This window comes from Carcharhinus amblyrhynchos, chromosome 13, assembly GCF_965287045.1.
Source record: "Carcharhinus amblyrhynchos chromosome 13, sCarAmb.v2.hapA, whole genome shotgun sequence".
In the NCBI taxonomy this organism is placed as follows: domain Eukaryota; kingdom Metazoa; phylum Chordata; class Chondrichthyes; order Carcharhiniformes; family Carcharhinidae; genus Carcharhinus; species Carcharhinus amblyrhynchos.
Genome location: NC_137336.1, coordinates 9051931 through 9063954, shown reverse-complemented (window position 1 = coordinate 9063954; position 12024 = coordinate 9051931). Strand labels below are relative to the sequence as shown.

The window sequence follows — 12024 nt, the reverse complement described above, 5'->3', positions numbered from 1 at the left end:
AATAAGAGTAAAAGATAGAATTTGAAGGTATGTTGGGCACAGCCTGCAAGAATCGCCACACCCCGGCGCCATTTTGGATCAATCCTTGATGGGCTGAAGGGCCTGACGGCACTAAATGACTTCCTGACCTCTGACCTTGCAACCCTGGACAGACGGCCATGGGAAGCCTCTGTAGTGCATCTCTCTGACCCGGTCTGAGTCACAGGGTGGGGTCAGACAAAGAGCTGGGTACCTGGGTAAATAACTACAAACAGAATGGCAATCTGACTCCATTATCACTTTGGATACGGCCCATTGTGTCCCCTGAGATCTTTCTCATTCGATCTCACCGGCCTTCCTGCGACAGAGGACGAGAGCGGTTAACGTTCCGATAACTTGCAGCTTGGGCTGGAGAACCGTTACCTGACTTTTGAGGTCCAATAATCAGCAGTTTCGGAAGTCGGTCACATGTTTTCTCTTTTGACCAGATGTCTTTGTGTCTCCGATCTTCACAAGGATCCTGAAAGGGAGCAGACAGAACATCCTCACATAATTTTCTGATGCGTAATGTGACCACACTGTGCGCTAGCCCCTGATGTCTGTCTGCAGGGATTCTCCAGAGAAATCCGAATCGGACGCAGACAGACAGTAATCCCGGCGTTGCATCAACGACGGGATTGGGAGGAGGTCAGCAGCTGGAGAGAGAGAGAGAGAGAGAGAGAGAGGGAGGGACCGAGAGGCTAGGGGTTGGAGAGGGGGGAGAATCCAGTAAAGGACAGCAGGAGCACAATGATTTGCAGTGTCCCCCTCCTCCTCCTCCTTCCACCCCCCGCCCCCCAGTACTACACCCTCCTCCCCCTCCCTCCACCCATCCACTACTACACCCTCCCTCCTCCTCCCCCTCCCCTCCCTCCACCACGCCATTACCCTGGGTCGCTGTCTGTGTGGGGTTTGCACGTTCTCCCCGTGACTGCGTGGGTTTCCTCCAAGTGCTCCGGTTTCCTCCCTCATTCCAAAAATTCACAAGTTACGCGCACTGGCCGTGCTAAATTGCCCCTTAGTGTCCCAGGCTGTGTAGGTTGGAGGGATTAGCAGGATAAATGTGTGGGATTACAGGGATAGGACCTGAGTGGGGTTGTTGGTGATGCAGTCTTGATGGACCGAATGGCCTCTTTCGGCACTGTAGGGTTTCTATAATTCTCCCTCCTTCCACCTCCCCCTCCACCTCCCCACCTCTCCCTCCCTCCCACCTATCCCTTCCCTCCACCACTACTCCCCCTCCCCCTCCAGCCCCCTCACTTCCCCCTTACTCCCCATCTCCCCCTCCACCCCACCCACGCCACATCCTCCACCTTCCCATTCTCCCAACCCCCCCACTGCAAACCCCCACCCCTCCCAATCCCTCATAGTGCAATTAGCAGAATATAAACTGCCCTCTCAGGTTTCCAACGCTTGGAAACCTAAGTTATGTGTGAGTTTAAGCAGTGTTCAGTCAATGATATTCTCCAATGGGTGCACAGGGATCAGGAATGCGTCACTCAGCAATATAGCGACTGCAAACAAGGATGAACCTGGAATCGGGATGTGAAACTGGGTTAATTCACCAGGCCTCCCAGAGTTGGAGGTGATCACAGAGGTAGGACAGCGTTGCCAACTGAAACTAAATATATTCCTGGAGGTTTCACCACGTGACTTGCCCCCACGCTCCAGCCATTAGTTGGCCAACACATCCATCCCTGTGACACACTGGCCTTCCGACACCAATTAGAAAGCAAACAGACTTATTACCCAACTGGATGAAGCTTGACTGTCAGAAAAGTAGCCTTTCCCCACCCCCAGGATGTGGAGGCTATTGAGAGGGTGCAGAGGAGATTTACAAGGATGTTGCCTGGATTGGGAGGCATGCCTTATGAGGATAGGTTGAAGGAGCTGGGTCTCTTCTCCCTGGAGAGACGAAGGTTGAGAGGTGACCTGATAGAGGTTTATAAAATATTGAGAGGAATAGATAGGGTGGATTCTCGGAGGCTATTTCCCAGGGGCTGAAATGGTCGCTACGAGAGGACACAGGTTTAAGGTGCTGGGAAGCAAGTACAGAGGAGATGTCAGGGGTAAGTTTTTCACTCAGAGGGTGGTGAGTGAGTGGAATCGGCTGCCGTTGGTGGTGGTAGAGGTGAACTCACTGGGGTCTTTTAAAAGACTTCTGGATGAGTATATGGGATCTAATGGGATTGGGAGTTACAGATAGTTCTATGGCCTGGTAGGTATGGATTTAATCGGCGCAACTTGTGGGCCGAAGGGCCTGTTTGTGCTGTAGTGTTCTATGTTCTATCTCCCCATTTTCAGTATTTTTATATCTGGGAAAGAGAAATCCTCAAAGAAAATTAAAAGAACGATACATTTTAAATATTCCCATAATGTTTCTCCGAGGTCGCACACAGCAGTGACATGGGGACTGACCTTCGATTCCTGGAAACTCCAATCCTGGAGGGTTGGCAATCCGAGAGAATCAGAGAATCCCTACAGAGCAGAAGGGGCCTATTCGGCCCATCGAGTGTGCACCGACTCACCGATAGGGCATCTTACCCAGGCCCAGCTCATCCCAGTGACCCCACTAACCTACACAGCTTTGGATACTAAGGAGCAATTTACCATGGCCAATCCGTCCAACCTACACATCTGTGTTCAGTTTGCACTTTCTCCCCATGTCTGCGTGGGTTTCCTCCGGGTGCTCCGGTTTCCTTCCGCACTCCAAAGATGTGCGGGTTAGATTGCTAAATTGACCCTAGTTTTAAGGGGATTAGCAGGGTAAATATGACGATTAGGGGGATAGGGTGGGATTGTTGTCGTCCTAGAGTGGATGGGCAGAATGGCCTCCTCCTGTACCTTTAGGGTTTCTTGGACTGTGGGAGGAAACAGGAGTATCTAGAGGATACCCACACAGACACGAGGAGAATGTGCAGATTCCACACAGACAGTGACCCGTGGCCAGAATTGAACCGGGGTCCCTGGCGCTGTGAGGCAGCAGTGCTAACCACTGTGCCACCGTGCTACCCTCACAGAAAGGGAAGGAGAGTGATTTGAAGGAAGTGCCTGTGGGATTGGAGCTAACTAGCAGCTTCAGTGGAGGAGAGAAAGAAAGCAGGAGAGTAAAATGTGACATGGAAACACATCACTCCAGCGGGTTACAGCTTGCCTCCAAAATTAAAATCTTTTCCTACTCCCACACAATGCCGATGTGTTGCCCACAGTCTCAGAGGAGCGGTTACCTACCTGCCAGAGGGGGTCCTTCTCCTCAGGAAAAAGCTGGAAGTATTTCTGAGCCAGTTGGACGGGTGGGAGAGTCTGCAGTTTGAGGTTTGTCCAGCACTGCACAAAGCTGATCAGATTCTTAAAGGTGTATAGACCCAGGCGGTCATTCCCATAGTTCGAAAGGTGCGTCATAAAGATGCTAATCTGAAAGGTGGATTAAAGGAGACAATCAGTAGCACGCAGAGACACTTTTATACATCACCCCATCTCCAATCCTATCCCTGACCAGGACTGGACCCTAAGTGTCCCAGTCCAATGAACATGTCTCAAAATGAGTTACCACATTACATGGTACAACTACACTGTGGTGGCTCAGTGGTCAGCACTGTTGCCTCGCAGCGCCTGGGATCCAGGTTCGATTCCGGCCTTGGGTCACTGTCTGTGTGAAGTTTGCATGTTCTCCCCATGTCTGCGTAGGTTTCCTCCAAGTGCTCCAGTTTCCTCCCACACTTCAAGTGCTAGCTGATAGAAGACAGAGGGTGGTGGTTGATGGGAAATATTCAACCTGGAGTGCAGTTACAAGTGGTGTACCTCAGGGATCTGTTTTGGGGCCACTGCTGTTTGTCATTTTTATAAATGACCTAGATGAGGGTGTAGAAGGATGGGTTAGTAAATTTTCTGACGACACCAAAGTCGGAGGAGTTGTAGACAGTGAGGATGGATGTTACAGTTTGCAGAGGGACATAGATGACCTACAGAGCTGGGCTGAGAGGTGGCAAATGGAGTTTAATACGGAAAAGTGTGAGGTGATTCACTTTGGTAAGAGTAACAGGAGTACAGAATATAGGGCTAATGGAAGGACTCTTAGTAGTGTTGACGAGCAGAGAGATCTCGGGGTACATGTGTGTAACTCCCTGAAAGTTGGCACCCAGGTTGATAAGGTTGTTAAGAAGGCGTACGGTGTGTTAGCTTTTATTGGTAGAGGGATTGAATTTCGGAGCCATGAGGTCACGTTACAACTGTACAAAACTCTGGTGCGGCCGCACTTGGAGTATTGTGTACAGTTCTGGTTGCTGCATTACAAGAAAGATGTGGAGGCATTGGAAAGGGTGCAGAGGAGGTTTACCAGGATGTTGCCTGGTACGGTGGGAAGGTCTTATGAGGAAAGGCTGAGGGACTTGAGGTTATTTTCATTGGAGAGAAGAAGGTTACGAGGTGACCTGATTGAGGCATACAAGATGATCAAAGGATTGGATAGGGTGGACAGTGAGAGCCTTTTACCTCGGATGGTGATGGCTAACACAAGGGGACATAGCTTTAAATTAAGGGGTGGTAATTATAGGACGGATGTCAGAGGTAGGTTCTTTACTCAGAGGGTAGTAAGGGCGTGGAATGCCCTGCCTGCAGGAGTAGTGGACTCGCCAACTTTAAGGGCGTTCAAATGGTCAGTGGATAGGCATATGGATAGCATTGGAATAGTTTAGGTTAGAGGGCCATTGATTGGTTCCACTGATCGGCGCAGCATCGAGGGCCGAAGGGCCTGTAGTGCGCTGTAATGTTCTATGTTCAAAGATGTGCAAATTAGGTTGACTGGCTGTGATAAGCAGACCCTGGTGTCAGTGGGATTAGCAGGGTAAATGTGTGGGGTAATGGGAAGAGGGCCCGGATGGGATTGTGGTTGGTACAGACTCGATGGGCTGAATGATCTCCTTTTGTACTGTTGGGATTCTATGATTAATAAACCCACTTTCTTTTGCATATCTTCACACCTATTTTTTTTTGTAGCCGGTTGGGGAGTCGTGGGGAAGTGGCGGAAAGGTTCCTGAGCTGATTATCAGGCCAGCGAAGGCTGCTTCTGTGGCCAACAAATCCAGGCATTGTATCAAACCCAGAGATCCTGGACCAGAGGTAAGGGGCACTACCCACTGTGCCATAGAGATCCCATTAACCCATAGCGTGGTAAGGTTAACCCAGTGTGATTTGGACAGGCTGACTGAGTGGGCAGATGCAGGAGGAGGCCATTCGGCCCATTGTGTCTGCACTGACCATAATCCCACCCACGCCCTATCCCCATAACCCCATATATTAACACTAGCTAGTCCCTCTGACACTGATATAGCACGGCCAATCCACCTAACCCGCACATCTTTGGACTGCGGGAGGCAGACACGGGGAGAACGTGTAAACTCCACACAGACAGTGGCCCAAGCCAAGAATTAAACCCATTTCCCTGGTGCTGTGGGGCAGCACTGTGCCACCCTGTCAGAATTTTATAAGTTTCTACGCGATCCTCTTTCACTCTTCTAAACTCCAATGAATATCATCCTAACCGACTTAGTCTCTCATCAGGTGACAGGCTTGCGTTCCAGGAGGGATGGAGGAGTGCACTTTGCAACTGATTTTAGATGATTAAAAATGCAGTCCAGTCGCCCCTGGAATGAAGTGTGAACCTCGCTGCCTCTCGGAGAAATGCAATTAGGCCTCGCTCTGCGTCTCCCCCCCGCTCCGAAGCTGTACCTGGCGCCATTCTCCTGCTCAATCTCCACAATTAGCCTTCTCTTTACACTTGCTCCATCTGTGGCTGCAACCCCGGCGGGTTTCCGGACCACCGCAATGAGAACTCTCTCCGACTCCCTCATGTGTGCTCGCGATGGAGTGTGAATCACTGTCTGTCAGCGCTTCGCACGGGGGACCTCAATATAACCCCCCCCAGCCGGCAGAATTTACTGTCAGGTTACGATGACTCCCGCGAAGGCTCGCTTTCCGTGTCGAGAATAAAGTGGGAATCTGTCCAGTTCCTCGCACTGTTAGATCTCCCTGTGCACCTGCCCATCCATCTGGACAGGACTCAGGTGTGAATCCGCAATACTGCTTTCGATTTTAAATATAGACAAACGCTATTCCATTTAAACCACGGAGATTCTGCATTACAGCTGGAGCCAAGAGGTGAAATATAAAACAGGACACGAGTTGATTGTTGGTTTATTTACAGAACACAGTTTGCCTCCGACCTACGCAGAGTCCCAGAAGTCTTCCTTTACACCGCTTTGACACACAGTAAGCCAGTAAACTAACCAGTGATCAATCCCTTTCAGTGACTCCTTGGCCACGATTCTGCCATTAGCGCAGCGGGTCTGGAGATTCTCACATCAGCCGATTTGCAAAGTTCATGCGGACGTTTGCACCCCGCGAGCATTACCCAGTGCCGGATTCCCCGCGGTGCCAGATCCACGTAGGAAATCGGCAGGGAGGTGCTAGGGCCATTTAAATAGTCATTTGCGTAGAATTTAGTCGGCTTACATTAACGCTGCAATGAAGTTACTGTGAAAATCCCCTAATCGCCACCTGTTCGGGTGCACCGGGCGAGAACTTAGCGCGGCCGACGCACCTGACCAGCACGTCTTTCAAACCGGACCACCCGAAGGAAACCCACGCAGACACGGGGAGAAAGTTCAAAGACCAGTGACCCAAGCCGGGAATCGAACCCGGGACCCTGGCGTTGTGAGGCAGCAGTGCTAACCACTGTGCCACCACTAACTATATAAAAAAAATTAAACTATTAGCTGGTTTGGGACTGATGTATCTGGACTCGCTAGCAGCTCCCACCCTGACAGAGTATTTCACTCCAGTGGGGTTCACAGTAATTCACCACAAACGGAGAACTGGTAGCCCGACACTGCTGGAGTGAAGGGCGGGAGGGGGGGTGCGGGGGTGCAGTCGGGGCCCCCAGAGGGTCGGTCAGTGGAGGAGGTGTCCCCTGGTAATTACCTTGGTAATGCCAGCCTGTGCCACCTGGCACAGCCCCAGGGGCAAAGTGTCAGTGCCCAGGGGGCACTGCCCATTGGGCATGGGGGAGTGCCAAGGGGTGGAGCACATGGGGGTGGGGACAGGGCTGGGGGGTGATCAGTGGGCGATCACACTGCCACTCTGCATAGGGATCAGTGTAGGAAGGAGGGAGGGCAGTGATCAGGGCAGGCCAGGGGTTTGGGGGGGGGGGGTGGAGGTGGGGGGGGGGGGGGGGGGAAGGTTTTGGTAACTTTTCTCCCTGGTTCCTTCATTAAAAGTTAGGACCTATGAACCCAGGTTTCACTGTGGCACCGGCCTTGTCCAGCCTTAAGATCAGCTGCGATTATAGCAAAGGGGTTATCTTTACTCGTTCGTGGGGCATTGGCCTCGCTGGCTGGCCAGCATTTACCGCCTATTCCGAGCTGCCCTCAGAAACGAGGGAGAGAATTTCCAGCCACGCTCGCCCCAATGCTGAAAAATCCCACCCGAGGTCAGCCAACCTTTGCATCATCCGTGTCCCGCACGGCACAACTCCCATGGCAGCTGGGATTGGGAAAGTTCGGCCGAGCTCAGGCATTTCAGAGGGGCAGTTAAAAGTTAACCACATTGCTGTGGATCTGGAGTCACATGTAGGCCAGACTGGGTAAGGATGGCAGATTTCCTTCCATAAAGGGCATTAGTAAGAGTTTTTCTTCCAACGATGCTACAGTTTCGGGGTCACTTTCACTGATACAGATGTTTTTTTATTAGGTATCAGTCGTTGATGTTATTTCATGGAGGTTTTGCTGATGTTGGAAGCCGGGTCAAAGCGATCTCCCATAGTTAGTCCCTTTCTTACCCGATTACTGGGCTTGACTAAGCGGGAAAAGGTAACTCAAGTACTCACAGGGTTAAGGAGGACTGTGAGGAAGAGCTCTCCGCCATTAATAATCTTATCCAACTCCTTGGGCCCTCCGGGGTATTCATTGTAGAAAATAGTATGCGTGAAAAGGCCACATGTCTGACGAGGCAGAACCTTTGGAGAGAGAAAGCAGACAAAGTGAGGTCAGCCTCAGGAGTTACCCATCTCCAGCAGGCAGCACTGTCGGCATTTGTAGGGGGACTGGTATAGTGGGCACCCATCAGCTTCCAGAGCACTGAGCCACAATGTCACATCGTCCGGTTTATTAGTCGCACCAGGCGGCCACGGGACAGGAGGTTTTTGTTACAATAAAAACATAAATTCAAACCCAGGCTCCAATAACGGGATGTAAATGATGCCTAAAACTGACAACCTCATTATAAGAAACTGTTCGTGACAGACCCAATTACGTTTCACATCAGGGGCTCATCTCAGCAATGGCTCAGTGGGTAAGTGTACATTCAGATAGCGAAGATCGAAGAACAAAGAAAATTACAGCACAGGAACAGGCACTTCGACCCTCCAAGCCTGCACGGACCATGTGTGAACTAAAACCCTTCCGGGCACCATATCCCTCTATTCCCATCCTATTCATGTATTTGTCCAGATGTCCCTTAAAAGTCACTACCGTATCCACTTCCACTACCTCCCCGGCAGCGAGTTCCAGGCACCCACCACCCTGTGTAAAAAATCTGCCTCCTACATCTCCTTTAAACCTGTGGCCCCCTAGTAATTGACTCTTCCACCCTGGGGAAAAAGCTTCTGACTATCCACCCTGCCCATGCCCCTCATAATCTTGTAGACTTCTATCAGGTCGCCCCCCTCAACCTCTGTCATTCCAGTGAGAACAAACCAAGTTTCTCCAATCTCTCCTCATAGTTAATGCCCTCCACACCAGGCAACATCCTGGTAAATCTTTTCTGTACCTTCTCCAAAGCCGCTACATCCTTTTGGTAATGTGGCGACCAGAGTTGAACACTATATTCCAAGTGCAGCCTAACTAAGTTTCTGTAAAGCTAAATTAGTGTTCTGAGCTACACAGGAAGATCCCAGGCTGAAGGCCCCAATTTTCGGAAGTTCACAGGCCATGCGGTTAAACAGCCCACTCTCGAAGCTCACACAAAATATCCCTTTGGACATCACACTAGGAGGCGCTGGTGTTTTGCCCATACCCCAGCATGCTTTCTCCTTCTGGTGATCCTGACTTCAGTCATTGGCTCCTACACAGGGCAGGCCTAAGCTGGGGAACGAGTCCTCACCTGCTCCCCAGCCTCAAGGCTTAGGGCAAAGTCACACCTTCAGAGTCCGACCTGTGCATTTAAAGAGGATCGTGTGATCTTATTGGCACATTTCTCTCTCCTAACTTACGGCCATTTTGACAATAACCTGCCTTCAAGTGTTTTGCTACGAAAGTGGATAACGTCACGTTATACTGCGTCCGCCATTCATTTGCCCACTCACTCTAATCTGTCTGAAAGATCTCTGCATCCTCCTCACAGCTCACCCTCCCACTCAGTCTCGCATGCAAGCACAGATGATGCTCGTAGCAGAGAGGTGGGACGGGATGTTAAAACGTTGAGTCTGATGCTCTCTCACCATGATGCCATTGTGTTTGAACCCTCGGCGGAACCGTGCTGGCTTCAAGTGCGGATACTCCTCTGTACTTGTGACTTTCATCCCCCACACCTGCTTCCAAGCTTCGTACAGCTGGATGTGAACGGGATAAACGCCGGAATGGTGAGGAGCCACCGCATAGCCCATGTCGGTAGGGATACCATGCTCCTGCGTGAGAGAGAGAAACATAATCTTTGGGTTGCAATTGGACAGACAAATCATACAAAGGCTATAAATTAATCTTCCTCCGTTTTTTCTCGAGAGTCCCCGCACTCCCCCAGATACGCCCAGGATTCTGATAACAGTATACTCTTCACCAGCTGCTTTGTTGTCCCCATGTTCTCATATCCCTTAAATTAACATCCTATAACCGCCCTCCCTGTTCACACTGCTTCACAAATACCCCAGCCACTGATAGAAATTTTTAAAGAATATTCTTTCTGGAGATGAGGGTGGGTTTCAGTTAATTTATTATTGTCACATGTATTAACAAACCGTATCGGTTTCTTGTGTGCTGTACAGACAAAGCATATCGTTCTAGAGAAGGAAAGGAGAGAGTGCAGAATGTAGTGTTACAGTCATAGCTAAAGTGTGGAGAAAGATCAACTTAATGCGAGGTAGGTCTAATCAAGTCTGACGGCAGCAGGGACGAAATTGTTCTTGAGTCGTTGCTATGTGACCTCAGACTTTTGTATCTTTTTCCCGATGGAAGAAGGTGGAAGAGAGAATGTCCGGGGCGCATGGAGTCCTTAATTATGCCGACTGCTTTGCCGAGGCAGTGGAAAGTGTAGACAGAGTCAATGGCTGGGAGGTTGGTTTGCGTGACAGATTGGGCTACATTCATGATTTGTTGCCCATCCCTAATTACCCTTGAACTGAAAGTCTTGCTTGGCTATTTCAGAGGGCAGCTAAGAGTCAACCACATTGCTGTAGGTCTGGAGTCACATGTAGGCCAGACCGGGTAAGGATGGCAGATTCCCTAAAGGGCATTAGTGAACCAGATTGGTTTCCACGAGAATCGATGATAGTTTTATTGTCGCCATGACTGGGACTTGCTTTATGATTCCAGATTTTATTGAATGAATTTAAATTCCACCAGCTGCCATGGTGAGATTTGAACCCATGTCCCTGGGGCCTCTTGGATTGATAGTCCAGTACTTTACCACTACACCATCATCGCCTTCAATGCAGACGGTGCTTTAGCAAATTGCTCTGAATGTTCTGCGAGTGAGGTATGACCTGTGCTCTATTCTATCAAGTTTTATTGACTTAGAAACATTTAGCCCAGTGTGGAGTGGTCGCACGCTCTGGGTGTGAGGGTTGACTCTGCAGGAAGTGGATGAGATGAGGAGAGAAGGTATTGAAATGCGGGTAATGGTGGAGGATTGCTCAGGTTCGGCTGAATGGACAAAAAGAGAAGTTCAGGAATCACAATGGCTGCCAAGCACAATTATTGGGAGAAAGCTACAGACACTGGAAACAACAACTTCTTCCCTGTAACCACGGAAGGAGAAATAGAGGGAAAAATAGAATTCAAAGAAGAAGAACAGGGATGTGTGGATAACATTTGAGGACGGACTATTTTAAGAAGTAAAATGTTGTCCAGCATTTCCTTTCTTCTGAGTTATCCATCTCCACAGGAGCGAAAATCTAGCCCCTTGTCTCGGAGTCAGAAGCCATTTGGTTGACTTGTTCCAGAAGATTCAGACCAGTGAACCTCATGTTGGCCCTTGAGAAGCCCCTCCCACTTCCCTCCAGTCTGAAAAGCAACTGTTCACGATTGGTTAACATTGACCAGGAGCGTGTCTATGAATCCGCTCTCTCATTCAGGTCTGGACAATCTTGATGTTGTAGCAATCAAGACTTCCTTTTCAACTGGCCAATCAGCACACCCTGTTCACAGTCTGGGGCTGAAATTTTCCAGCCAGCGAGGTTCTCCAGTCCCGCGGCAGTGAATCCGGATTTGGCTGAGTGCCAAAGGGTGTGAACAGCCAGAAAATTCCACTCTGGGTCTCGGATCTGTTCAAAACCAACTTTCAGGATTCGGTCCCCGTTGGTGGAGTTGCTAAGGTCATGTGGGGTGGTATTGTCTTCATCCTGTCAACCGGAACACTGATCTATTCATAGAGAGCTTTGCATTCTTCACCTCACACTAATCCTGTGTTCTTCTTCTTAACTGCATCTGCTCAAACCAGGTGGCACTAAACAGGCTGGAACCTGACACTACTGCAAATAGTTTTTGTCTCCATAGCAACCTCAACCAAGGTTTAACTTCTCTGAAGTTCAATGAACAATCAACCTATTTTGAGAATGATCTTAGAATCATAGAAGCTACAGTGCAGATGGAGGCCATTTGGCCCATCACACCTGCACCCAGGTACTGTCCTATCCTCAGAACCCCACATATTTACCCTCCTGATCCCCTTGACATTAAGGGGCAATTTAGCATGGCTAATCAACCTAACCAGTACATCTTTGGAGTGTGGGAGGAAACC

The 12024-nt window shown here is 49.8% G+C and overlaps 1 protein-coding gene across 1 annotated transcript in view; it reads right to left on the bottom strand.

Annotated features, from left to right (window-relative positions):
• The window catches only part of ndst1b (N-deacetylase/N-sulfotransferase (heparan glucosaminyl) 1b), a 201561-nt gene that overhangs the window by 21610 nt on the left and 167927 nt on the right, over positions 1-12024 (bottom strand). The window contains exons 7-10 of the mRNA XM_080201264.1: positions 9512-9697; positions 7901-8029; positions 3250-3432; positions 403-499 (exon numbers count right to left, since the gene is read on the bottom strand). Of these exons, the coding sequence (XP_080057390.1) occupies positions 403-499; positions 3250-3432; positions 7901-8029; positions 9512-9697 (595 nt within the window). The remainder of the gene's footprint in view (positions 1-402; positions 500-3249; positions 3433-7900; positions 8030-9511; positions 9698-12024) is intronic.